Source organism: Mugil cephalus, chromosome 16, assembly GCF_022458985.1.
Source record: "Mugil cephalus isolate CIBA_MC_2020 chromosome 16, CIBA_Mcephalus_1.1, whole genome shotgun sequence".
NCBI classification, from domain to species: Eukaryota; Metazoa; Chordata; class Actinopteri; order Mugiliformes; family Mugilidae; genus Mugil; species Mugil cephalus.
Window position 1 is genome coordinate 8,544,596 of NC_061785.1, and position 28,000 is coordinate 8,572,595.

General features: G+C 45.3%; 1 protein-coding gene and 1 long non-coding RNA gene across 10 annotated transcripts in view; one reads left to right on the forward strand and one right to left on the reverse strand.

The window, feature by feature from the left end:
- Window positions 1–787: 787 nt before the first annotated feature.
- Window positions 788–28,000, reverse strand: part of usp54b (ubiquitin specific peptidase 54b) — a 55,140-nt gene continuing 27,927 nt past the window's right edge. For 8 of the 9 annotated variants that reach the window (XM_047608956.1, XM_047608955.1, XM_047608954.1 and 5 more), the window contains 16 exons: window positions 27,411–27,524; window positions 27,226–27,308; window positions 25,460–25,565; window positions 20,659–20,805; window positions 17,300–17,449; window positions 16,521–16,719; window positions 16,113–16,295; window positions 15,647–15,866; window positions 14,531–14,911; window positions 14,135–14,262; window positions 13,815–13,973; window positions 9,444–9,591; window positions 6,233–7,041; window positions 5,254–5,381; window positions 5,037–5,168; window positions 788–3,088 (listed from right to left, as the gene is read on the reverse strand). In XM_047608956.1, the coding sequence (XP_047464912.1) occupies window positions 3,002–3,088; window positions 5,037–5,168; window positions 5,254–5,381; window positions 6,233–7,041; window positions 9,444–9,591; window positions 13,815–13,973; window positions 14,135–14,262; window positions 14,531–14,911; window positions 15,647–15,866; window positions 16,113–16,295; window positions 16,521–16,719; window positions 17,300–17,449; window positions 20,659–20,805; window positions 25,460–25,565; window positions 27,226–27,308; window positions 27,411–27,524 (3,174 nt within the window). In that variant the 3' untranslated portion in view covers window positions 788–3,001. Of the gene's footprint in view, window positions 3,089–4,699; window positions 4,841–5,036; window positions 5,169–5,253; window positions 5,382–6,232; window positions 7,042–9,443; window positions 9,592–13,814; window positions 13,974–14,134; window positions 14,263–14,530; window positions 14,912–15,646; window positions 15,867–16,112; window positions 16,296–16,520; window positions 16,720–17,299; window positions 17,450–20,658; window positions 20,806–25,459; window positions 25,566–27,225; window positions 27,309–27,410; window positions 27,525–28,000 lie in introns of all 9 variants that reach the window. The other variant, XR_007114428.1, reaches the window with a different exon arrangement.
- Window positions 3,122–3,872, forward strand: LOC125022350. The gene is made up of 2 exons (XR_007114429.1): window positions 3,122–3,225; window positions 3,632–3,872. It is a non-coding gene; the product is annotated as an uncharacterized LOC125022350 (long non-coding RNA).

The following is a 28,000-nucleotide window of genomic DNA, read 5'->3' on the forward strand; positions in this document are numbered from 1 at the left end:
GGGTAGATAGTGCACTTTCGACCTAATGTAGTCATTTTTTTTTTAATGCGATATATCTCCAAAGCATTTCTCTGTCTACAGCAGCTAAAAATCGAATAAAGTTGACAACGAAATTAACCAGCAAATTTTTGACTTCTTATGACGGTCTTATTCACATTTGTTGAATTTGTTAATTGACTGCAGTTGAGAGGATTTGGGCTGTTCCTCTGCTAGCGTAAGTGGATGTCTTTTAAGACGTGTGCATGGCAGTAGCACTTTTGTTGTATTTCGAGACAGACTTACACGTTTTGCGCTTCGTCTTCAGTGAAGTATATCCACACACTTGATGAACCGCTTTTAGTTTGCTGCCACGATCTACTGGACTCCTCACCTGTCTTCACGGAGGCGTCCATGTTGTCATTGTCATGTGACCAGGGACTAGTTGACACGATGCTTAAAGCGTCATGGCGTAGCACTAAAGTCGGCTGAGGAGACTTCTCAGCAGGACGAGTAAATAGCATTGAAAGAAAAAAAAGTACATTGCAACAACTTCTGACTAGACAATGTAAAGTCGACCCTGAAAAGTTGAGTCTGGGATGTCTAAAAGAAACCATTTCTAATGGTAATCTTCACTTACGTTTGCATCATTAGTAATAGAATCGTAAGATTTAATTTAAGTGGTTAAATTATTAAGTCTTTATATATTTTATTTGTCTGTATTGTCTAAAGAACTAATACAATTTAAAATGGGTTCAGTTCGAAAATATTTTCGGAGCAGGCTGCACAAATGAATGATGACGCACACGTGTTACGGTGGTTACGCCCCCTGTGGGAGTGCATTGGTAATAACTTTATTGCAAAAATACAGGTTCCCTCTGTCCCCGAGCAACACCACCCCATAACTGACACACACAGCCTGCACACACCCACAAACAGCCACCTTCTAGTTAAACCTCCACCCTTCTCTGTCTCTCGCCGTCGAGTCATTCGCAAACACACACTTTCATCCAGTAGTCTACATTCATTCGCTCTCTTTCTCCCCCTCCACCACCTCGTTGCTCTCTCTTTTTTTTTTTGCATTCCATTGGTTGAAACATAGCAGTCGATGCAGTACAACAAAAGGTCCCCAGCAGCATTAAACATGAGATCTCCTCCTCTTCCTCTCCTCGTGCCTCTGCCAGAGTCCATGAGAGCCCCCCACGGGTGGGTGGGTGTGTCTGCCTCCAGACTGTCTCTGATACAGGATTGTGAGGGAAGGTTGATTTGCATAGCGGACTCATGCGCTACAATTGGCTACATTCTCCCACATCCAGAACTCAGAACAGACAAACAAAACAAAACAAAACAAAACAACAACATGGACCTAAATGAAAAATAAAAATGTTAGATACGTTCTCTGAGTTAAGTGCCAACCTTTGGTTTAGTCACAACGATCAATCAGTAAATTCTTCAAGAACTTTACATTTACATTGGCCAGTTGTTTTTTAAGGACTTTGTTAATTTATATTTAATAGAATATAATAATTGTACTCTACACGTGTCAGAATGCTACTCAGTAAAAGGAGGGGTGATGAGTTAAGTCATGATAAGTGTTCATACAACTGATGGTTGACATCTCTGAAGAAGATAGCTCACTGGCTGAAAATATACCTCTAATACATATATATCATATAAAGCATATTCATATTAGACATATCACCGTCTCCGGCTGAACATGAGCAATTTCTCTATTCACATCAGAGGTCTCGGAACCAGTTTCAGTGGGAGGGAGAAATAATAACCTGTGAATTCATAAGTGCCACTGAAATTCACCTGAGGCCCTTAAGTAAACCAGAACGCCATCGACTTCCCTCCGTCTCAGTCCAATAGCCTTCGGAAAGTGCACTTCTGCCGAGTAACCTTGCAAAGTGCACTTGAGTCATCTGTTTTCATTGATAAAGCCTTAGAGAAGGGTTTCCTAACCTACATTCTCTCGTTCCTTCGCAACTCCCCTCCGCTGCTGGCCTGTTTTTCCCGGCGCCACTGTCTCCTGTTTCGAACGAAGAAAGCAAGCGAGAATCAAAGAGAGCAAGAAAGAAGGGTAGAAAGAAAAGAACGAGGAAAGACGCAGAGAAAAAAAGCTTTTCTTGTTTAATCTCCCGGTAGAAACGGGAGAGCTGTCATTAGGTCGGCGAGCGGTTTGGGGGGAGAGGGGCGGTAACTCCAGCTAGACACTTGTGAAGTGCACTCCACTCCTATTTGAAATGCAGACATGAGGAAGTACCACGTTTAGTTTATCAATATTCGTTAATTATCATTATCAACATTCCATAAGGTCTTATTAATTAACATACAGGTTTCATACATGAGTTTTTCTGTACATGACTTTAAGTAATTAGAGAGTTCAGTCTCTGCGGATTTACTGTGTGCACACACAGGAAGAAAAACACAACCAAAAACAGGAAGAGAAAAAATATGGCTGTCCATCTGAAACAGTTCAGCTACGTGTGCGTCCACCAGGAAATGCCCGTGAAGAAAGAGGAAGAGGCGTGGCTACTTGGTTAGAGTCTCCCCCTGAGCTAAAGGTCCTGTGTGGGTGGAGGACGAGTCTGCTGAGAGCTCCGGTCCCAGTCAGACCTGGCCGGTGAGCGAGCAAGCCGACGACACCAACTAAAGCGGCATGCTCCACCTTTCTGACGAAAACCCAGGGGGAGACGAGAAACAACAGTCCCGGGAAGTTGGGGGAAAGGTTGAGGTTGTAGTTGGGGGGTCAGAGTGACTGCATAGACAGAATAGTAGGTCGAGGGGGAGGAGGGAGGGAGGAAGGCAAGGAAGGGCTAAGCAGGGTGCTGCAGGCGCTGAGGGAGGCGCTACGTCAGTGCAGATGTGCATGTGTGCGTGCATGTGTTTGCGTGTGCATGTCGTTTTGCGGGAGAAGGAGGAGGAACTGGATGTTAGCTGAGCTGATCCTCCTGAGCCAATTCCAGGTCCGTCGAGGGACCCGGCGCTGTCGCCCCCACATGGAGGGGGACAGGGTGAGGCGCTAGTGAAGCAGAGCGGGACTCTGATCAGAAGGCAGCTTGACTCCAGTCAGACACAGCCAGAAACTCCCTGCACTGCCCGACAGCTCCTGGACAACAAGAGAGAGGACAGGATGAGATGATTTCATCAGAGACCACTTCATTCCTCGGATATAAGATTGAGACGTCCACACGTGTTCTGAGATGTGTTTTTAAAACTGAGATTTACAGAAACTGTGCTGCTCTGGTGGGTTCAAGTCTGAAACTCTGACGGAAACATGACACAGTGCACTTCCCTTACCATCTAATGAGATGAACTATAATTTGCCAGTTTTTACATGCAACAATCCAGTGATTCAATTATCTCCAGGTCTTATGCAACAATTGACATTTTTGTCTTTATATGTGTTTTCGGAGCCGCCTGTACTGAACTAACATTTTAATGATAAAATAGCATTTTTACATGTCTACTAGTTTTGTATCTGTCTCGTTTGGCTATGCCTGTGCTATGTTTAATGGGGTAAAGGGGTAGTGTAAACCCTTGGTAATCCATTCAAGAGGAAAATATTAGCTCTTAATAACCGTGTAAAAACTTGATGGGATCATTTGTTTCTGGTTGGACTAAATATATTATTTTTGTTGTTTTATTTTAGGTAAACATCGGGGGACATGACGAGTTTCCAGGACTGACACGCAGAAGAAAAACTGAACTGATCTTTTTGTTGGAGACCGTAAAAGAGGAAATGATTGAACACTTTGATAACTGAAGGGCTCAAAACTATGAACGAAGACTGAATTGATGTTGGTCCATCTTGGTCACCATCATTTACTGGATGAATTCAGTATTGTCAGTAAATTAAAAAATCTTTTCTATTTCCAGCAGATTTGATGCTACAGCAGCTTGAAACGCTTTCTATTCTGAGTGATGTTTTGGTGAAAGACCTATTTACTGTATCTGATCAGATCATTTTATTTAGCGGCCGCGTAAACAGGTTATCTCTGCTCAGAACGATCTCATTAAGTGTGAAGAAATATTGTCCATGAAAACGTAGCCGTGGTTTCTTTGCTTATTAATTAGGTGCAAACTTTCCAGCCATTTCATAACCTGTCATCCTATTAGGAGCCAGAGGTAGAATTATAACTGAAACAAGATATTTAATAGTTTCTCTACTTGACTGGAAAACTGGTACACGACCTGTACAACATCTTGTAAAAACACTTTGGATCGATGTGCATTAGCCTCAGCTCCAACGGCAAGGTGTGATTTTTGCTCCTGGAAGGTGAATGAGTGTAAAAACCTGAACTAACACATCTACTTGTCAGACTATTTGGTAGCATTTATTTTATTTTTTTGTGTGCACAAAAGAGTGCATATTTTCTGTGTCGTTCATCCACAAGTTGTTGGTAAAAAGCTGCTTTTTCTTCTGATCTGGACCCTTTTTTGTTGGAGCCATTGTTAAGATCACACCTTAGTTTTTAAAGATCTGTGAGCAATCTCAGGATCATTTGTAAATTGGGGGTTTGTCTGCTTTTGTACCAGATGAGTGGTGTTTCCCAGAAGTAGATATGTTCAATATGAGGGGGAAAAAAAAGCGCTTTTTAGGACAGATTTAAAAACACACTTATCTGCCACACAAAGCAGAACAAACGAAAGACCGGTAAGAACACAGCTGATGCAGAAAAAACGGTGCAACGTCATACCAGCGCAGCGCAGTGTTTACCTGTGAAGCGGTGGAGGGAGGTGGTCATGAGAAGGTGTTGGTGATGAGGAGGATGGAGGAGGATGATAGTGGTAGAATAGCAACAGGGACTCAGAAGAGAGGAAGTAAGCAAGGAGAGGCACTGACATCAGCCTGTTTCACCTTTGAGAGAGACAGAGGAAGAGAAGCAGAGAGCAGGAGGACAGGCCAGAGATAAGAAAAGCAAGACAAGAGGAAGAAACAAGACAAACAGCAGGGGGGGAGAAGAGCACAGGCAATGTGACCGCGGGACATCAGGCAGATGCAGTTTAACAGCACAGCCACAGGGAGGCAGCGGAGCACAGGAAGTGGCACTCACAAAGCTGCGGGTTGCAGTCAGGCGGCTGCGGCGAGAGGTCACCACTGTGCCGCTCAGGCTGCGTCCAATTCGCCTCAGGTTCTCCCCATCATCAGGCTCCGCCCCAAAACGCAGATCCCGCAACATCATTGACTGCAGAGGCAGAAAATGTCTGTCAGACGCTGGAAAACGGATCCAAATGATGACCTGCGAACATGTGAGACTACGTATGGATTGCCTTGTTGAGGTAGGTGGGGGTGCTGGTGCAGTCCGCCCCGTATACACTCCTCTCCATGTCTGCGTTGGGGGTCTTGGAGCGGGCCTGCCCTCCCACCCTGGATATGAGCCTTTCTGACGGGCTGCAGCCTGAAAACACACACATGGTCAACCATGCAACACGTCAACCCGTTCATAAATGTACTATTAAGAAGCATTAAAGACAAAACAGCTTGTTCAACCTGATTTGACAGCGTCATTTATAAACTCGGTGTAAATTCAGCTCCAGTCCATCACCGACGCAATTTATCACACTTTACAGAGTTAAAGCACAAGATGCCATTTTTTTTAAGGCGGCACTGTGTCTCGTGCAACAAATTATGATCATATTTTTTTGTGATTTATCTTTGAAAACTAAAATTCTATATATAGTTCTGTGAGAAAAAAAAAAAGACATCTGCTGCAGTGACCTGTCTGCAAAAGTACTAAGGGCTGTGTCCTTAATTACCAAACCTGACCAAACACACTGCATGCAGGAAATAAACCCACTTAACTGGTATACCTGCACTGTCACTTCCAATTAAAACTCAAAAAAGACACAGAAAATGTTTGTTTTCAAGACTAAAAAAAGCTTCCACCTAAATTAAAGGCTTTAAAACTGACAACTTTAAAGTATAATTATTGTCACTTTTACTGTGTTAACACACCCTTTACACACCCTCACAAAAGACTGTTTGAGGATTAAGACTTGGTTTTCAGAGTTAAGGTTAGAATTAGGGTTTAGGTCCAAGGAAAGTGAGGAATGCATTAGGTCCATGAATGTCCTCATAGAGATAGCCACACAAATGTGTGTGTCAGTGTACGTGTTCTCGTTTTTAATAAGTTGCGGGGTCTAAACTCTTGTGAATTAGTAACGTTGTGGGGCCGTGTTGTCCTTTTGGGTCGTTGTTCTGTTAAAACCTGTTAAGACTTGGTTTCAGGGTCAAGGTTGATGTGTATACCTGTCTTTCCAGCCTGCAAACTGGCCTGGTAGAGGGTGTCAAGCTCAGAAAGCTCAGCCTCTTCCCGTTCACCGCAAGGATCACCATGTCGCCCCGGGGCACGCTGGGAGCCGTAGTGCCCGGGAGAGGACTGGCAACTGTAGCTGTAGTTCTGGCTGGACATCTGCGGCCTGATGGGAATGCAGCGGTCTGGGGGCGTGTCGTACGGCGTCACCACGGCGTCGGGGCGGTCCAAACTCCAAGAGGACCAATGGCGCGTGGCGCCGTCCGAGGCGGCTCCGTGACTCGGCCAATGCTGAGCGGCGCCGGTGGGGGAATTGGGCCTCGGTGGTTGCCAGAGCGGCGTGACGGGTTTCCTTTGCCCTGAAGCTTCCAGAGGGTAGGGCGGGGGAGGGGTGGGGGGCGGAGGGGGAGGATGCGTGTGCGTGGGTTCAAGGTGTGTGGCGTGTGAGGTGTGCGTGGTATGAGAATCCCAGAGACGGAGAGGAAGCGAGGGTAGAGAGATGGCTAAGTGCTTCCCCAGAGGTCTGACACTAACCCCCCCTGCCTGCAGCAACTCACACAGCCTCACCCCCGTCCCTTCCCTCCCATCCTCGCCTTCCTCCCCTCTCCTCCCCCCCACGTATCCGCCCTCCTCCTCCCCTTGGCTGGAAGGGGCGTAGGGGTGAGGGATGCTGAGGGTGAGCGGGGGTCGATAGGGTGGAGGGGGTGGGATCTGGCCCAGAGCAGCGTCCTGTTTGGGCGTCGCCTGGTCCTCTTCCTCCTCTTGATTGGGCGTCAGCAGTACTTGGACCGGGCCAGGCTGTTCACTGGAGGACACAAGAGAGGGAGGGCGTCTGTCAGCCGGCAGCCAGGGATGGAAGAAAAAAAAACAAAAACAAAAACAAAACAAACAACAACAGAGTTGCTGTGACGTCAGGTGAGATACTGCATAGAGGGAAGGTCACAACCGGGAGAAACAAGCAGATGCACACAAGCTCGCTCGCATTCCAACACACAATGATGCAGCCGTGTGCAAGCGTCGCTCGCAAGTATGGGATTTCACTGCCATGCTGCTTATGAGTCAGGCACAAGCTCAGCCGCACTGACTGACTGATCACAAACCGCCCGCTCTGAGCATTTCTCAAACAGCCCGAGATTTCGACTTTAATCAGACTTTCAAAGCAGCAGTCCACCCTCCGCTGCACCCAGCCCTGCTGCAGTATATCAGCTCGGAAAATAAATGTGGCCTCACCGATATGGACTAATTCGGCCTCGCCGGGCCACTATATCACTTTATCGATTTACATACATTGATATGTGGAGGATATGATATATGTTGAACATTAGTGGGTCCTCTCTGCAGAGACGTGCTCTGTCAGAGTAGCTGTGAGTGTGTCGGTTACAGCAAGTCTGTAAATTTTGCGTCTATTTTCGTGCAATAGACACACGTGTGTGTGCGTATGTGCCCAGCCCCCATCCCCCACATTAACTGTCCCGTCTCTTTTCGGCTTTAGTAATTACCCAGCAGGCTTTGCAGCAGCGAGCTATAAATCAGAGGCTTATGTTGATCAATAGAGGAGAGGAGGAAAGTAATAAAAGAGGCTGAGCGCTGGGCTTTACCTCTACTTCCTCGTTCCCTGCAGCCCCCGCCGTTAAATAGTTAGGATGTTGTTTTTTTGTTTTCTGTTTGAATTTTACACCAGTTTAATCAAACGTAGATTGAAATCAATATTAACACGACTATGTTAGCACATCTAATCATCGTCTCTCTCCCTTTGCAATTAAGTTCAGACGGTTCATAGAGCAGCAGCGAGACTCCTTACGCTCTAACAGATGAAGTAGATTTTAAAGTCCAGCTTTAATAAAGCATGTATCCAATAAGCTCCTGGTTATGTTTCTAATTTTTTCAAATTTCAGATTTTTGTTTCAATTATGGTTATATTTATTTACTTTTATAGACTTTTATTTTTTTTCCTGCTTTGACCTACAATAGGCTATGACATCATTATTTGTTCATTTAATCATGTGGAACACTGTGTAAAAACTAAACTATATGTTTACTACATCAGAGTAAATGAAAACAGCACCAAGACTGGTGATAATAAAGTTTTCTAGAGGTTTTAGTAGAGGCATTTTTAGATCTCTGGTTATTTTGGCACATTTGGGGACCATCTGTATGGACAGCTGTGTCGAATACGGGACTCTGAATCTTAAAGAAGTTTAGGTTATTGTCACCAATGCAAATAAATGCAGCAAATGTTCAAGGAGCTAAAACTGGGACACATTTTTAAAATGATTGCTAATTTCAAATAACTTTCAGCTGTAAAATGTTTTTGTTTGTTTGTTTGTTTTTTTTAAAGTTCCCTTAATCTGTAACTCCTATATTACTGGTATATTATTATATTATGTCATATTCTAAATGCATCGTCTCCCTCTATTTAAATATTGAATTTGACGCGTTTTCTCTTTCTGCTTAAACTCACTCTCCCCTCTTCACACCACAGAACTAACACGACAGACAGAGAACAGACCGACTTACTGCAGCACGCAAACACGGCGGCGAACAGCAACAGAGCAAACCACACAGCGCAGCACAGCCTGTGACTGCGCTCGGGACAGAACGACGGAGACGGTCTGCAGCTTTTCGCAGCGCAAAACGACGGACAGATCAGCAGCGCACAAAGAGCACAGGGAAGCCGCGGCAGCACACAGCTACAAAGAGCAGCACGACAACAATGAAGGGAAGCGGTGAAGCACGGAAAAGCAGAGAGCCGCTCTAGCGCTCTCTTTTTATTCTCGATGGTGACGGAGAGCCCAGCAAAGCAGGTTTTTTTTTACTGCACTGCAACAGACACACAAACACAAAGGGGATTAGAAGTTACTGTACAAAGTCAAGGGTGTGCGTTGGAGAGCGCGCGCACACACACACACACGCACACACACTCAGACACGCATATACGCACATACAGCAGGATGTAAGAGTGCAGTGCTCGGGTGGGTTACAAAAACAGGGGTTCTGGGATTTCGGCCAGCCAGAGCTGAAGACACACACATGAGGGTGTTTAGGCGACTTAAGACAGCTAGCACCCAGAGGACACGCACAGGTGTCCTGAGGTGAGTTCGAGGACAGCTCGAGCTGAGGACACACACGAAGTGAGGGAGGTGGGGGAGGGAGGTCTGAGGTGATTCTGAGACAGGCACCGCTGAGGACACATAACAGTGATGGTACCTGCGAGGACCCTGTGGCCGGGCGCCTCCTGTCTCCCGGTCCATTTCCTGTTCCTGCCTGCGTTTGATTGGGCCCCCAGTGCTCCTCATGCACGCAGCTACAGCCAATCCGCTATGAGCGTTAGCCTCATGCAGGGGTCTGAGCACAGCTGAAGATGTTAACAACAGAGCGGGAGATAAAAAGGAGAAAAGACAGAGTGGCGGTGAGAGAAAAGGTGAGGGAAGGGAACAGGAAAGAATAAAAGATTAAGACAGAGACAAAATGTATGGATGAAAAACAGGTGAGACATAAGGAGACAGAGAAAAGAGAAGCAGAGCAGATAGGAGTGGTTATGAGGGGGCCGGCATGCATTACGCTCCTCTACTGTAAGTCTGTGAGTGTCTATTTTACACATGTATAGAGTTGCAAAGTGAGACAATTTGCTTTTCTTCTGAATGTTTTCTGCACAGACTGTGCAGCCTGAGCTGACTAAACGATAGGTTAAATATTAAGAAGCGCAGAGAGAAGTTAAGTACAAGATGTGTTTTGGGGAAAACGTCACACTGTTTCAATCAGTTGTTCAGATTCTGGTTCATTTTAGGTGAATTTAGAGAGTATGGTGGAAGCATATTACAGTTGCAGATTCGCTGCAGCTTTCATTTGAAGTCTTTATGCACCTTTAATACACATCTACAACTGCTGAGGCTCATGTACTTATGTACAACGGAGCATTTAGTGCGTTATGCTGCCACGCTAAACGATGGAGCCATCGAAGGAACAAGCAGCACATTAGTTCTCTCACAAATGAAATGATAACGTGATAAGCAAGAGACCTTTGGTAGGTTTCAGGATATAACTATGATTGTCTTCATATTTCTTTCTTATCTTTATATGCTTTACATTGAATGAACACTCCCTGACAAAGCTTTGTGTTGAGGACCCAGTTGTCGCCATCTTGGCTCTTAAATAGCTCTAAAATAGTCAAAAAGGTGAAGCGAAGGCAGGCAAGTGACACCTAAGCCCATATCTAGAAACCTGTAGGGCTGCACCCATTAAGTCTTCATATAATTTAATTAGTGGGGATATCATTTTTGCACCAGAATGCAAACATGTTTATTTCTGCTGGAAAGCAATTTAACGATCTTGCTCTTGAGGCCTCATGTGGTCATTTGAAAAACTGCAGTTTTCGCGACTTCATTTTTTTCATACTTTCAGACCCCGCGTCTGTTCTCACTTTGCAACTCTATTGCAAATGCATCAACATGTAATCTCGCACTAAAGTTAGTTAGTCACAATGTTGAAATCAGATAAGTGAGGAGCAAAGTTGAGGCCACGTTCATGAAGCCACAGACACCAAACAGGGTAATACGTTGAAATATTTTTTAGTGTGTAGCTTGTGAATGCCCCCTGAATGGTGTTAGTTGGTTATTGAAAAAAAAATAAAAATAAAGATGCATAAGAGGACAACAAAAGAGCAGCCATCACCCACGCTGTTTACAGAGTTTTGATTGACAGAGGTGGAATAAAGGAAGGCTGACGGCAGCTCTGTTGTTGCAATTGGCTGTAACGTCCTCTAAAACACTGAGGCAGATTGTCTGGAGTCCATCGATATGGATGTGGGAACCGAAATTCTGTTGCATAATCGCACTGATAGTGAGGCCATCTGTTCGTTCAGAAGTCGTCCTTTCACTTTATCAAGGTTGAGTGTACTCACAGGAGTGTGTGTGTGTGTGTCAGGTACATGAACACTGAACACACTGAAGCACACACACAGTAGGACAGACTGGTCACAACATAATAATCCTTGATATAGATTTAGTTAGCGCTGAGTTGGAGGGGTGGGGGATGGGGGGATGAGGGGGGACACCTGCACACCTGCAGTTTACGCAAAACGCTCTCCACACACATACACATCTGAACACACAGAAAATACAGAACTTGTGGACTGAATTTGCATGAAACCACTCACACATACAAGAACATGAACACATATTCTGCAAACACACTAGAGCTGTGTCAGTTTAAGTCTATGAGGACATGTCCAAGTCAAAGTCTGCAAGTCTGAAAATCGATATGGCACTAGAACATTATTTCATTGCTAAGTCACAAGTAGTTGAGGCTGCCTCAAAAGTAAAATGTATTTGGAAATATTTTTTCTTTCCTCCTATCTCTGTTTTGTTTTCTTTGGCGACACCTGTGGAAACACGTGGTCACTGCAGGTGTGTTTTTGATCGCCAAGTGATCTGAACTATGTCGCCTGTGTTAGTTTTACCTCCTGCTGCAGAATGGTGATTAAATCTTGAGTTATACCAATGCAACGGATCCCCAGAGCCTAGGTCGTCACATACTCACGTGGCCTACACGTGGCCTAGAACATTCTGCAATCACGCCGCTAAAGCGCTAGTAGGTGGTGTGATTTCTGAGGTGAGTTTCCTTTCAAACTTTAATGGCGACATGTTGGAGTTTTACTGAAACAACTTCAACAGAAAAGCTGATGTTCTTGTGTTAGCCACTGAGAGGTGTGAACGATAAAATGTGTTATTGAATAGTTGTTGCGATTTGCATTGTTGTAGCCTGCATTCACAGTTCTGGGGAGGTACAAGTCTGGCTATAGCGTAGCCTGCAGCGCAGAATAATAAATCTATCCTATGTTTTTAAATATACCAATATACCTGGAAGTATATAAATTTAGTTTAACTGTGACTATGGTTTGATGGTTTTATATGGAAGTGTCTCCACAGACATTTGAATATTCTGAATTCAATAACTTCCAATTTCAATAAATTTTCTCACTGCGCGTTGTTGCCTTGTTTGGCAACAGAACCCATAAAATCTGCAGATTAACCAGCCATGAAGATCAGAGTAGCGCTGACATGCTCACAATGGCGACGGCATTAGCAGTTCTAATGTCTCCCTGTTAACCCCTAGGGGCCCCGCAGAGGTACTCTTTGGTTGATTAGACATTTTTTGTATATTCTTTTAATTTCCCCCACAAATTTTAATTTTGTCAAACACACATTAACACGAATCCAACATATTTTAGTAAAGGGATAAGGGGTAGCCTAATACTGAATGCAAAATGATAATAATAATGTATATTTATAAATAGCACTAGGCCGAGTTTAATATATAACACATATAGTAGGTAGGGGGTCCCTACGTAAACTCCATCAGTTTGGGGTCCTTAGCCTGAAAAACGATGAAGACCCCCACCTTAGACTGATGATTAAAATAGTACTTCAGGATAAATCAAAGGATAACCAACGTCAGTCAGATTCATCTTCTGCGAGACCTGTATGAAATTTCAGGACAATCCATCCAATTACAGGTGTTAAAATATGTTTAAAGGCAAAGTGTTAACCACTGAGTCATGCTGCAAAAAAAAAAAAAAAAGTGCAAAACTGAATTATTTATAGTCGCTAATATGACTCAAGCTTGTCCTCCCCTCCTGCTGTCTTCAAAGAAAAGTCCATAATCCCAGTTTGTTGTAAAATCTTGTAATCCCAGACACCAAAGTGAGAGGATGTCAGCTGAGTAATTACCTCAGAATCGACACTGTTTCTCCAGAGCCACGGAAGAAACGACACAGTAATCCTCACTGGCTTCCCTCCACCAGACACATGGGTACGTACATGATTATTTACTATATATATATATGTAAAGTATGAATGTATGAATGTAGATGAGGATAAACATGATCACAGATGATCAAATTAAAAAAAAAAAACACACTCGCACACATTCTGGAGAATCAGCCCGGACTCAGTTTGTGATTTTAAATTGGAATCACCCTGGATGAGCTTTCCCACTCTCTTGCTGGGCAGTAAATGTCCCGCGGGAGTTTCCACGTTAGTAAGAACTGACGGGGCTCTGCTACACTGAACACAGCTGGAACTGTTACACACACAAACACACACACACACACAGACAAACACAAACAACTCACGAATAAAAAAAAACAGCAAAGGACATATGGAGAGACAGAGCAACAGATGGGAACCAGGACAAAGACGAGGTCAGACAGAGGCACAGAGTCATTGCGACTCCTAGACTGGACAACAGGTGATAGCCGGACCTTAAAGCTGCACCGTGCATGATTTTAACATAAATCTAAAATTTTTAATTTTTGTGTCTGTGTCTGGTAAGTGAGCGACGCCTCTTTACCGCATCTGTTCTTGAATGCAACGTCGGTGCAGCTTTAAACATCCATCCATTTACCTCCATTGTTTAAGTGTGGAGACACGTAACATAAACCTTCACTGCTGGAGGTAAGTGAGAAAATACGTTTTGTTATTTTGCTTCTTCACTTGCTGCTCAACTCTAACTTCTGCACAAACATCGGCATCTTCTACCCGCCGTGTGTTTCTCTCCACCCCCCTGCTGCATCCATACCCTGGTGTTGGAGCTGGTCCAGGTCCATGTATTTGCTGGGTCTGGGGTTGAATCCCATGGCCGCCTCCCGCTCCGCCTCCCTGCGCTTCTGCTGCTCCTGCTGGCGGGCTCTCCTCGCCACCTCCTCCTGCAGCTCGTCCAGCTCACTGCGCCCTGCGGCTGAAAACAAACAAACAAAAAAAAAAAAAACACGCAAATGATAGATCCAATCAAATTCAGTTGGATTTCCATGATGAAGATGGTGTCAAAGTGTAGATTTCGATTCAACTGTAACTTCAGTATGTTTTCATAAGCTGCAGATATGGAGCTATGGCTCCTACCTGTGCTGGTGCTGGCGACCCAGCTGGGTGAGGGCTGCTCCTGCAGGATGGCGCTGCTGCTCTTCGACTTGGGCACCGAACGCCATGAAGGTCCTGACATCAGCGCCCGCTTCTGTTGCCCCACCTCCCTGCGCGGAAAGAGGGAGACGGAAGAAAAAAAAAAGAGAGAGATTTTGATAACCCAGACAATACAGACAGACAAATGCATTCACTGATTTATCTGATGTTATAAACCACTACTTATGGACCATTTGTTCTTGTTAGTGTCACTTTTGTGTTCCAAGTGAAATTGAAAGGAAAAAAAAAAAAAACGGGAGAAAACCGAGAGGAGTGAACGTGATGAACAACAGGAGCCGAGAGCTAGAGACAGTAATTGTTATATGCGGCTTTTCCCACCTGTCGGGGCTGCTGCTGTTCCTCTCGCTGCTCTCGTAGCCACTCTCCATCCTCTGGATCAGACGTGGCTGGTGCTCCACCCCTCTCAGAGGTGGAGGGGCAGGGGGACCCATCGTCCGCCCGCTGCCCTGAGACCTGGGCTGCCCGACCAGCCCAAACCCCGCCTCCAACTCCCCGATCTCCCTTCCCTCTGCTTCTTGCAACCCTGGCTCTGGAGCCGGCGCCGCAGAGGGGAGGGGGTCCAGGGGCTCTGGAGGGTGAGGGGGCCCAGGGACGGTGCTGTAGCCCAGAGATGAGCCTCTCTGTCGGGTGAAGATGCTGTCGATGTTCAGGGCCTCTCTCCTGGGCCTCCAGGTTGGCCTGTAACGGCCTCCTGAAGAACTAGAGAGCAGAGGGGAAGGAGGAGGCTGTTACACTGGTCACAAACTACAATTAATCGATGGCAAGAGAAGTTTTAAACATTTAACGATGTTAATCTGAGACAATATCAAATTATAATGAGCACCTAATGAGATAAACATTTAAAATGCTACAGCAGTACAACGGAGGTGGAGGCTGTTAAACAGATGGTAGTGAGGCAGCAAAGCTAAACATTCCTCCACATTTTTTTTTTTTTTTTTTTTGAAATTTTGATTAACTTAATTAAAAGCCAGTAGCATGTCTCTAGTAGTTAATATCAGGGCAAATGTCAGAGGTTTTAAAGTAGCATTAGGAAGTGAGACTAAAATTTGCTTAAAGCACCAAATAAAGGAGGAAAAGTTTCATATCCACTACATTTATTTGACATTTACAGTAACCAGTATCTTTCAAATGGAGCTTAAGCATTAAAATGCTAAAAAAAAAAAGTTATGTGCGGCCTTTTGGCTTTTGACTTCATAAAAATTGTATTTCTGGTCGGGGCCTTGACACATTGAGACATTTCCACTCACATTTGATGTTGACGACCATAATAGGTCAAATTCTACTATAATTTACCAAATGAATCTAGATCTTACAACATTAATCGTCTCAGAAGCCCCCAGATTTACCTCGTGACTCTTTATGACCTGTAACCGTATCTCCTGAGTGTGCATTCGCAGGCGCACTGACTAAAGGTGTGTACCAGTGGTGCAGTACCTGGACTTGCTCTCGCTGCTAGTGCTTTCATCCTCCCAGTGGGGCCCCCCAGCCCCGCCCTCGCAGCCCCCGACTCCTGACGAGGAGGAGGAGGACAGGGGGCGAGAGGAAGAGGAAGAGGAGGTGAGGGGCCTGCGGGAAGAGAGGAGGAAGACGGCCGTCTCCTTGTACTCCTGCAGGGGAGGAGAAGGCGGGCGAGGAGGACCCTCCACTGCTGACTCTGAGCGTGGGAGAAAAGGGAGGGAAAGGAAATCCAATAACATTTTTATTTATCCCACAGGGGGCAATTATGTAGGCAGCAGTGCAAATAAATGTGAGCATAACCACTAACGAGGCACATAACCTGAAGAGTCTGCAGTGATGAAGCAAACTCAAACTTGACCGCCGCTTCCTCTTAAACTGTATCAGCCGCACATACCGTGGGCTCAGAGAAGAGACAACTTTGCCTCCGGACTCGTGGCATTACCTCCAGCGTCAGCACCGAGCTGCGGAGCGCCGATGTCGTGATTGCACACCACTGTCGTCTGGGACTCGCTGGAGAGGTGGCTGCCCGTGGACTGGTGGAGCGATCGGCTGCGAGAAGCGCGGTGGCTCGAGCTGTCCGTCGAAGAGTCGGTCCGGGTGTCGCTGGATATGGACGGCTCCCGACCTGACGGAGAGCGAGAGGAGGGGAGCCGAGCTTTTAGGTAATCCTGAATGTGCGTACGTTTCCAGTCAAAATAAGTTAATGCTCTGCAGCATACAGAAGCAGAAGTTGGATTATCAGACTGAAGGTCAGCACTTTAAAGCTGTAACCTCGCGTGCACCCAGATGATAAAGACAGAGTAATCTGATCTGATCTGATCTGTAGCAGGGTGTATCATCTTTGCTGTACCAGAGTCTTCACTGTCGTAACCGGCCTTGCTGCTGCTGCTGCAGTGCTGGAGCTCCAGCTGCGGGTTGGAGCTGGTACAGGGGTTGGGGCTCTCCTGCAGTATCACAGGCGTCCCACGGGGGTCAGCGTAGAGCAGCAGCAGGGGCTGATAGTGGCCTTTGATACAGCGAGACACCACGTCCTTCCACTTAGGGCCGATCTGGAGGTGCGGGAGGGCAACGCACACACACACATACACACACACACACGCACGTTAACATACATATAAGCACACGCACATACAGACAAAGTAAATTTGTTCTTGTTAAGGTATAATATTACACACATTCCACCCAAAGAAGAAGGTCAAATACACTTTGTGCTGCTGTGTGCTCTTATCGATATCATATTAACGCATTTGTCATCATCTCACTAATCTAATACGACCCTCAGCCCTTGACACTTTTATCGGTGTAACTCGAGGGTCAAGGACATGTAGATCCACACAAGTTTAATCTGTTCTCCGGGAAAATCGATGCAGTTTTTTCAGCCTTCTGAAAAATGCTTAAATCACATACGCAGCGTACGTTAAGCTCAGGGTTTAAGCGCTGCGATTTAAATAAAGACAGATTAAGCTAAAGCTGCCACTACTGTAAAAGAACTGACTGTGCAGCACTTCAACTAACACACAGCCCAGTTCCTGTCTGCCCCGCTCTCGCAGGCACAGCTGAGGATGCAGCAGATGCTGAACAGTGCATCCTCCTCATGCTGCAGCATGCAGACCTCAAACCGTGTCTCACCTCTTTGACGTGGGCGTCGTCGAAGTACATCCACTTGCGTATCTTGGTCTGGAAGAAGAAGGTGGAGTAGTGCTTGCCGTAGTAGCACACCATGCCCACCAAGTAGAGCTCCGCCTGGCGAGCCCTCTCCTCTGTCACACGGTAGAACAACTACAGGGAGATAGGGAGAGAGAGAGGGAGAGAGAGGGAGAGGGAGGAGGGAGAGAGGAGACGGGAAGGGAGGGGGAGAGGCATGCAGGGGGAGAGGTGTGCAGCAAGAGGAGATAGAGACGGAGGAGTTAAAGCGAATACAAGCACATTTTTGCTCACCCAGGTTATACGGCGTATGCAGTAATCCTTCACACGCTGCCGTTTCACAAACTCCTCACTTCCCCCCGTGCTCGGGAACCGCACACGTTCTCCACGGCGCTGCAGACACGCTGCAGCCTCCCGCACGGGAACTATGCACAGATCTCACATTGACGTCCCTCGGTAAGGTCACCTGCTGCAGAGAAGCGCTGCTGCTACCTGGATGGTTATGTATGCGCAGACCAATGTGAGCTAAATACGGAAGGGTCTGAATAAATCAACGGAAACCTTCTGCATAAATCCCGCTCATGAGCATTAACCGTTGGTTTCATCCCACAAAACACGGCGCAGACGGAAGACAGAGAGGGGAAAACTTGCCTCACTGTAACACACATTCGCCTATGCATTATTCATTCGCGGAGATCACTTCTGGATGCGGCTGGAGATGTTACAAGGGGCGTTAAAATGCATCAACATTACTCAGTCATGACACGGAGTATCGGGGTCGAACATGCAAGTGTGTGTGTGTGTGTGTGTGTGTGTGTGTTCCTTGCTTTTATGAAGTTGTGAGGGCCAAACTTCTGCAGAATACTGAAGTTGTTGGGTCATTTTTCTGGGCCCCACAACTGTTTGAGGGTTATTAACCCTGTTAATACTCGGTTTTAGAGGACAGTTTACAAGTGAATTATGGACAGGGTTAAGGTGAGGGCCTGGGAAAGCCCTTATGTTAATGAATGCCCTCGAAAAGATAGTGATAACCTGTGTGTGTGCGAGGCGAGGAAGCTGCAGCAGGAATTGTAGGGGAAAAAAGCCTCAGCTCCGTATGAAGTTAATGGATTTCAGGCTGATTTCACATTGTATGCATACAATTCTTTGCATGTGTTTTAATTGTGCTTCTTTAGAGATGGATTAGCCAGCGCACGAAGGTCCGGAAACATTTCTCTGGAATCTGCCAAAGGAACGTTTCAAATATAAGTCCATCACCTGTGTGCTGCAAACTGGATTTTGCATGCAAGAGTATGCATCAGATTGCATTTTCTTGGAAAGGTTTGCATTCATAGAATATCATATATGTCGGTACTGCTCTTTTGTCTAGCCTACCTTAAAATCTTAAATCATTGCCGTCAGCCACAAAGCAACAAAACTAAAGAGCAAGTAGTGGACTAAAGGATTTCTTCACGCAGCTGTTTCTGTCCCGGCATCAACAGGAAGGCAGCAGTTATCAGGCAAAATTAATTAGGTCCAACAAAAAGGCAATTCAGTTCCACTTTTTTATTTTCTCCAGCCTACAGCCCTTTCTTGAACGACAACAAGTCTCCACACTAGACTCACACCTCCCTGCACTACACCACAGTCCTGCATCACTACGCTCACACACTCCAACGTGCTGACGTTTAGCATGCACTGCTACCAAGAAAGAAGGCGTGCTAAGCATCTATACACAAATCAGGCATAACATTATGACCACCTTCATAATATTGTGTGGGTCTCCCTTGCGCCCCCAAAACAGTTTTGGCTCATCAGAGAATGGACATGGGCCTTCTGAGGGTTTCCTGTGGTGTCTGGCTGCACAGTGTTGTTAATGGGGGTCCTTTGGGTTGAAGGGAGGGGCCTCTGTGGATTTAGGGTCCACAGGGTGGTTTTAGATGTAGTGAATTTGGAGGACAGGTCAACACCTCCTTTTTTTAGTTGTTCCTAAACTGTTTTTATGTGAGTGCTTGTGTCAGGCTGTATCCTGCTGAGGATGGCAGCTGTCATCAAGGTGTCATTGCCATGGGGTGGGGGTGCCTGGTCTGGTCTACGTGGGTGGTACATGTCTAAGTAACAACCACACGAATGAATACCAGGTCCACAGGTTTCCCAGCAGAACACAGTATTACCACAAGATGGTGTTATTTTCTTCACCTCTCAGTGGTCATAATGTTATGCCTGATTGGTGTATGTAAAACAGATTTAAAATTATTGGTCGGCTTCAACCCAAAACCTCTGTGCCTGAAAAATGAAATCTCCAACATGGGATGTGACAAAAGGTGCAGTTCCTCCAGTGGCCACTTGAGGCCGGCTCCAAACGGGAGTCAATCCCCATTGACCTCCATTAAAATGTCAAACATTTCAGCTAAAATAAACACGTTTACAACCTTACAAAAACAGTTTAGTCTTTCTAGAGCAGTGTCAAACTCATTTTAGTTCAGGGGCCACATTCAGCCCAGTTTCACTACACCCTATAAATAACCGGACAAACGGACATTACTTAAGAAAAATAAGTGTAATTTCTGTATAGTTCTAGTTCTCAGTGTTGTCTTATGTCCACAACTCTTATTAAAACGGTGTGAAACCTTGGAAAAGCAGTTACTTTTACTGGAAAAACTGCAGTTTCCAGTGTAATTTTTGCACTTTGCAAATTCATCCCATGGGAGAGATTAGATCCTCTGGTGGAGCATTTTTGCCAGCACCTGTGGTTCAATTGGTACGTTCCATTAACCTCGAAATTCGGCACTGAGAATGACGCCACGTTCTCAGCGTTCCAGTTACAGAAGTCAGAAAACTAGACGGCCTTGTCCATGAAACTTGCCTCATCCAAATATAAAAGTTTTTATATTAATTTTTTTTTTTAATTCTTAATATTATTGCTATAATGTTAATCTAAATTTAAGATATTTTTACCAGAGCAGAATACAAAAATATTCAAATGTTTTAATTGTTTTATATAAATGTAGAAAAAAAAATACACTGTTAATCACAGTTTGCCACGACGGTGTTTCACACTGTTTTGGTTTTTAAGACATGAAAAACTTAAATTACACTGTAGCAGCTTTTCAACAAATGCATGTCGAAAAATATTGTCAGTACAACCAATTTAATGCAACTAAAACTAATCAGAAGTGCTAATAAACGGAACATTACGACTTTCTGAGTAGAAAATCCGACTTCGGACAACTGTACAGGGAGTCAGCCTCAAGTGGACATTAAGGGAACTGCAGTTTTTGGGTCCTACATTGTTCATGTTCGGGTTGGACGTGTGTAATGATGTATAATATATAACATTAAAAAACAAGCGCGTGTGCCCTTACATCTCCCAGACGAAGGCAGGTTCCCAGGCTGTGTATGACGTCCTCGGCGAGGTCAGAGTGGTCTGAATCCCACACCAGACCAATGGACACAATCTCCGGTGAGTTCATCAGCACCCGGCGGATACGTAGCACCTCCCCGCAGTTACTCTGTGACGGAAAGAAAGAGGGTAAAAAATAAATAAATAAATAAAACATAGAGTGCGTGATTAAACGGGTTTATTCATCGTGTGTTTTGAGGCAGAGAGCGTGCCTAAAACCATGCCTTTATTTGAACACATGCAGACACGCGCACAAATAAGCTGAACTCCGGGAGAGTGAGGGGCAGAGATAAAAGGCAGGAGGGAAGAGACGATGAAAGGGTAGTAAGGGAGGACGACAGAGGAAGAAGAAGTGCTGTGCCGAGTTTGTATTTGTCCCTTTGGGGCCTTATGTTGAGTTCAGAACCGTGTGTTCTGAATCCTTCCTTTGAGTCATGACCCACCACAGAGCTGGTACACACACACACACACACACACACACACACACACACACACATAGAAAAAAAAAAAAAAAAAAGCCGGCACACATGCACACACACGAGCATGAACGCAGTGCTGGCAGAGCGGCCTCGGAAACAGCCTGAGAACACCCTGGCAACCAGACACTTTGCCAAACACAACCCTCACACACACATATGCAGAACCACACACACACACACACACACACACACACACAGGGCTCGCTTTGTGGGCGGCGGGCCGTCTTTCGCTGGCACCAGAGACGGCAGGAAGGTATTCTGCCAGGGTCTGCTCCTCAACTCCCAGAGAGGGACACGAACTCGGAGCCAGGGAGCAGCGCAGCACCGGGACCGGGGCTAGCTGCTCGCCCCAGGACACGCAGCATCAGCCGCCCGACGACAACATCATCCATCAAACGATTGTACAAACAGATTCGCTCTGCTTCATAATGCAACATTGATCGGCGCAGTCTCATCTCAGAATTGTATATGCACAGATTGTTTTATTTATTTATTTATTTATTTTTTTCCCCGTGGCTATGCAGACCTTTGCATGAGACGGTGAGTTATATAACAAGGGCTGCTGGTCAAGTGATACTGTAGGTTTCCAGAATGCTGATTGTGGCATTTTTTTTTTTTTTTTTTTTTCACAGCACAATGAAACGACTCGAGGAAAATGTTTGCGCTCATATTCACTGACAACTCACAAATTAGAAGGACGGCCGCGCTTTTAAACAACGCAGCGACAGCCGAGGAGACGAACAGGGCGCGCTGACACCACACGGAGGAGTGTCAGGGCCACCCATGAGAAACGCAATGAGAGGAGGGAGCTTTGTCTTTTTTCGTCATGCACTTTGAGAAAAAAAAAGGCCAAATTTCGAGAATAAAGTCGACCTTCAAACCATATGCACGTGGGCCCCAACGGACACTATTTATCCATCCTGCTAAAAACACTCACGTTCTCCATGAGTACAGATGGTACAGTCGGTTACAGTCAGTTTGTATTACCACTTTTTTTCTGAATTTTTTTCTCGAAGTGCAAAAAATTTAAAAAATCTGCCTCCTATGATTTTTTTCTCATGGTTGGCCCTAATACTCTTCCGTAAATGGTATCGTACATCATTCATAAGTTTATCACAACTTAGGTCTAATTTTCAAGGAAAGATTCACCATAGCGATGGACGACGAAGCCAGACACATGCGTGGCTGGATCAGCTGTAAACAAGCTAATAATCTAAACCATTGTTATTATCCTTTAGGAGATGGATTCAGGAGGTTCTGTCTCTACTTTGGCTAGAAAGAATAAAACACTGAAGGACACATACATTAGAGTGTGGTCTCCCTTTATGAAAACAAGTTAAATCTCTTATCACTCATGTTTTTTAAGCATTTCCTCTTGTCATGTTACATTTACGCAGCACTGGATCCTTTTTTTTCCAATGGAGGGAGTAGGAGAGGGTTTTAGTGCAGGATTATGTTGGAGTATGTATGTAAAGTTTTGTCTCTGTAACTGACAATGACTTAAAGTTGTTAAAAAAAAATGGATATCACATTTACAAATATTAATAAAAACCCAACCTCCCACTGTTGATCAACCACTTTGTGGTTGGGGACTTTTAACAAACCGATCAATAAAGGTCAATAAAGGTTGATGGAGGCGTCTCATCTCATCTCATCTGGAGGTGCAGCTTTTAGTTTTAGATAAAGAGGCACCAAATAAACAAATCAGTATTTGGAAAAAAAAAATCGTTCTACTTTTTAGACTTACTACTTCTCATTTTCTCTCTATTTAGACCAGGGGTCGGCAACCCGCGGCTCCGGAGCCGCATGCGGCTCTTTCGTTCCTCTGCTGCGGCTCTTTGTGGCGAGCGGTGCGGAGCAAGGACGCTGATCAAAGCCGTTCACTTTTTTTACGCTAACTGCCTCAGAATAGAGAGCATCTAGTCACTTATCAGTGAACGAGCGAGAGTTACACAACAACTGAATGACCCTGAACGCCACACCACACTCACGGTTGTTACACCAAACAACCAAAAAACACTGAATTCCCACAGTGCATTGCAGCGCATTTACTAGTTGCTATCGAGTATTTAATTCAAATTTATTTTTATTTTAGTGCGTTAGTTTTTTAAATATAATTCTAAAATTTGAATTGATGGTGACCTTTTATCATTAAAATAAAATGTATTTAATTTTTTGTCGCTCAAAATATACGTCACAACTGCCGACGTGCGACACCCGCAGGTAGGTCCAGTCCGCTATCTATTGAACTTTTCGACCCCAGGTAAGACAACCACGGATAAATCCCTGTTATGTTACATAAATGCAATTTCGTTTTCTCTGTAGCAGTTTTTTCATTTCATAAATGCAACACACTATAGGCCTAGCATAGAGGTAAAAACGATATGTGCAGTGGCTCCCAGTGTTTTCTTTTCTGTGGGAAGCGGATCCAAATGGCTCTTTGACTGTTGAAGGTTGCCGACCCCTGATTTAGACATTTATGAATATCATAAAATCTCAATTTGGTGTTGCTCTAAAAAGCTCATACACATCTGGTTTGTAGCCAGAACCCAAAAAAGTTTGAAAACAACTTGTTTAATTAATTCCTAGCGATGTATTGTAGTTTAAATTTTATTTTATCCATTGTGAAGAATCTTAACCTCCCGAGCCCCCGCGTCCTCATATGGGGACATTGAGTTTTAGGTTTTATTGCAGCTTATTCTGCTTTGCTTAAACCCATTGTCCTCATTAGTGGACGCTTTAGTCTGCCGTCTAGTCGTAGCAAAGGTTAAAAGCAAAGGTTACTATTAATTATAATTAACTGATTTATCAATAGCAACAAGCTACATTGTCGCTAATTAGCAAGTACTTGTTTGAGGACCCTGGGACTTCATTGTTTGCAAGTCGGTCTTTGTGCAGCCATGATCAGGTATTAAAATAGACGGTTTTAGATTTTGTCACACGTTGGTGACTTTTCTATAATATAAATAACAACATAATCCCAGTGTCCACATATGAGGACATAGCTTTTTCCATTGCTGTTCAAAGATGATGCTTAGTTTTTATACATCTTAGGTCCTACTGATCCCAAATATCGTGGAGAAATAAAAAATGCATATCAAACAAAAGCTCCGGTCTCAGGAGGTTAAACTATAGATGTAGCAAATAAACAATAGACCATGTTTTCCATCTCCCTTTAAGGACCTAAACCCTGCGCTGAAGTACAGCACTTGAGTAAATGTACCTATTTACTTTCCACCACTTGTTGGACTTGAATCCAAAAGAGCACTTGCACAGTCAAGTACAATTTTACTTGTCTGTTTGTTTTACATACAAAGATCATGGTCGACTTATGATGCACTGTAGCACATCCACCCAGTACCCAGTAGTGTCTAAAGTCGTTCACGTCAGCTATAATACGTCCGAAATTCTTCCCGCTGCAGCACCAACTTCAATCGGTTTATTTTATACCGGACTAAATTGTAAAACCCAGTCAACTTTGACGTCAAGCAAACATCCTCACACTGTCCTACAACATCTTCCAGCAGCCTTTCTCAAATCCAAATACCATCGCTTTGTTTGAGCAAAGCCCAAGGTGGTATTAACAGAGCTCAACGCTGCGAGTGATGGAAGATAAACAGAGGCAGGTTGTGAGTCTGTCCCGCAGGATTGTGCACACAGCGTTTGCACCGTACGTGTGTGTGTGTGTGTGTTAGTGCGAGGTGTCGGCGCTCGCTCGGCTGTGCCCAGAGACGGAGCGCTCTTTGTGCGGACACGTTGGCAGAGATCGGGTGGGTTGCGTCGGGCCAGACTGGATCAACTCAGACGGCAGCTCTTTCCCATGTGGCGGCGCAACACACCGTCCTGCAGAGCCACTAACTGACACCTCTCTTCTTCCTCCTCCTCCTTCCTGTAATCACTCCTGGTGATTACCCGCTATGTATCAGGGACATTGTTTCAAACAGACTCTCCACAGAATGCTAAAACATGCGGCTGCAAATAGCAGACGATGATGATCGCAGTAAAGGAGGTCGACGAGGAGAGCTCAGAATATGCTAATAGAAAGTCAAGAGAGAAAAAAAAAATGGGAGGAAGATGCAAATGAGATGCTGATTATGTAACACAAAAAAAGAAGAAGAAGAAGAAGAAAAAGAAGGAAAAATCAAGGAGTGATGAAACTAAGTGATACACGGTGGTTAGAATCTGATTTTCACCCCTGGATTGTATCAGTAAATAACTGAACATCAGAAGACAAACACAAATCGACGGATGTTGTGTTGACGACTGTGTGTTGTGTGTTCTCACGGGGCAGTTGCGCAGGTCTCCCATGTTGCTGGCGTTGCGGAGCAGTTCACCGAACATGTCCGGCGTGGCCTTCTCTCTGCACTCCAGCATCCTCACCGCCTGGTTACTGCAACGTCAAACACACACGCATCAGATATATATCACACATTTCCACGCGAACGGAGAGGGAACAAAAAAAAATCTATTGTCAGATCCAAAATGTGTCATCGTTTCCCGTCTCTAAACTTTATCTGCTCGCTTACTGCGCATTTATAAGCGGCAAGAAAATACCCCAGGAAATAAAACTATTGCCGGCAAATTATGTCTAGTCCCGAGGCTTTCTCGGGGAACAGCTCTCCCGCTCGGTCCCACGGGCTTTTCCCGTTCTGCTTTAATAAAGAAAATAAAACAAAAGGAGGAACAAAGGGAGACTCAGAACAGATTTAATTTGTACGGCCTGAAACGAAGGCTGCGAAAACTTCCTCTCGGACTGATCACCATCATTAACCTCCGTGAGTTTTTTTTTTTTTTTTTTTCTCCGGTGAAGCAGTGACGATACATTACTGTTGTCGTCTACAGTTAGCGTAATTTCATTAAAGCTTTTACATCACAAACAAAACCACTCTTTTGAGACAGCCTCCTTCCTCCTGCGCGGCTTCAAGCGACGACACTCTAACACTGAGCTGCGTTCATCCCTTTTAAGCACAATCGTCCTCTGAAGGACAAACTCAAATATACGTTATTATTCTCTGTGAATACCAAATTAACGCGTGAGAGTTCGCCTCCGGCTCGGCACCATGAGTCGGTTCAGTTTATTATCTGGGGAAGCATTCCTTTAAGAGTAACATCTCCCCCACCCACCCCCGCTCATCTCCTCTCTCGTCCTCTCACCCCTTTCATTAGCCCGATATGAACTCAACCTGTTCTCCGAGCTCACACTCACTTCGATTTCAACCCCTGGCTCGCCCTCTCCTCCTCTCCTCAGACACACAATCGGGTGCGGGCTTAAGGAAGCAGAAAACGCGCCCGGCAGGGATCGCGCTTCGCTCCTCGGCTTTACTTGTGCCGTTTGCTTTGTCTCTTTGTTGCCCTCTGATTATCTTACTCGTGTTGACTTTGCATATTTGGATGTGTAGACTGTAAACAGGCGGGGGGGCTTCAGAGCGGGTAAAAATAGCCCGGCAGCGCTAACAGGCACAAACACAGACTGGCGGCACCTCTGTGCCCCGCAACTACCTTGACGTGCCGTGTTTATTTGTACTTTTGCCCCCCATTTATTCCTCCATTTCCTCTGCCGTGTTTCATTTCTGAAGGGGACATGTAGGGAATATACCCTCTCCTATCCTCCCCTTTCCCAACCCGCTGTTCCACTTACAGATTTACGTCGCCCCCCCCCCCCTTGGGTCTGCTAAATCAAACACCTGATTGATTACTCCCCCCTGTTCCTTATTTCATTGACGCTGAGCAATTTTTACGTAACAGCTCCAAGCACGCGCACGCACCATCCCCTGTGTGTAGATTTACCTGTGTCCCTCTTTACATGGACGCACACCTGCTCGTGCATTTGCCTGCACACACAACGTGCGTGTGCATGACGTGTGTGTGTGTGTGTGTGTGTTAATATGTGTGTCCAGTGTTCAGCAGGGACCCGCGCAGGAAAGCAGGGAACACGCTGTACCTTCCTTTACTGCCATCCAGCCACAGCTTGCTGCCACATTTACTGCAGTGTGTGTCTAGGTGTGTGTGTGTGTGTGTGTGCATAGGTGTAGGTGTGTGTCTGGTCTTACCAGAGGGACGTAGTGGAGATGTAATGAACCATCTGAATGAAGGGCAGGGGGTCCGATGTGGCTCCGCAGCTGTTGCACACACACTGCAAACAGAAATCCATCGCGGGGCGTCACTCTCGCGTCCCTTTGTTTATTTTAACTAATGCCACGTAGAAGCGTTTGTTTCGGAGCGAGCCATCTCCTACCTGTTCGAACAGAGTCATGGCAAACTTCTGGTGTGGTATGCAGTGCTTGGCCGTGCAGATGTCCTCCCGGCTCTCGGCGCTGATGTGGAAGTGGATGCGCATCAGGAGATTCTCCTGAGGAACATGTGGCGAAGGAGTCTGTTACCTGTTGTTCATGTTTTACACATATGTACTGTGTGTGTGTGTGTGTGTGTGTGTGTGTGTGTGTTTGCGTGCATGCGATCGCTCCTCTCCGTTGGCGCTCTTGTTAATCTGACCGTGGGAGCAGCATCTATATTTCATAAGAAGCCGACGGATTCCCTGACTGAACACATTTACTGCCAATCGATCAGACAGCGCCTCTCAGGCTCACACAGAAAAACACACACACACACACACCAATATCGACACACGCGCAGGCGGTGGAGGTCTTTAAGGCGGAATGAAAGAGGCGGAGGGGAAGCAACAGGACGCGGTGAAGGTGAAAACACTAACTGACTAACAGCATTTTTATCATTTAACGGAGAATCAGGGTCTGGAATAAACTCTTACTTTTATTTCATGCTAATTTAACGTTAAATATTGGATAAACAATCTTCTTTTGTTTGTAT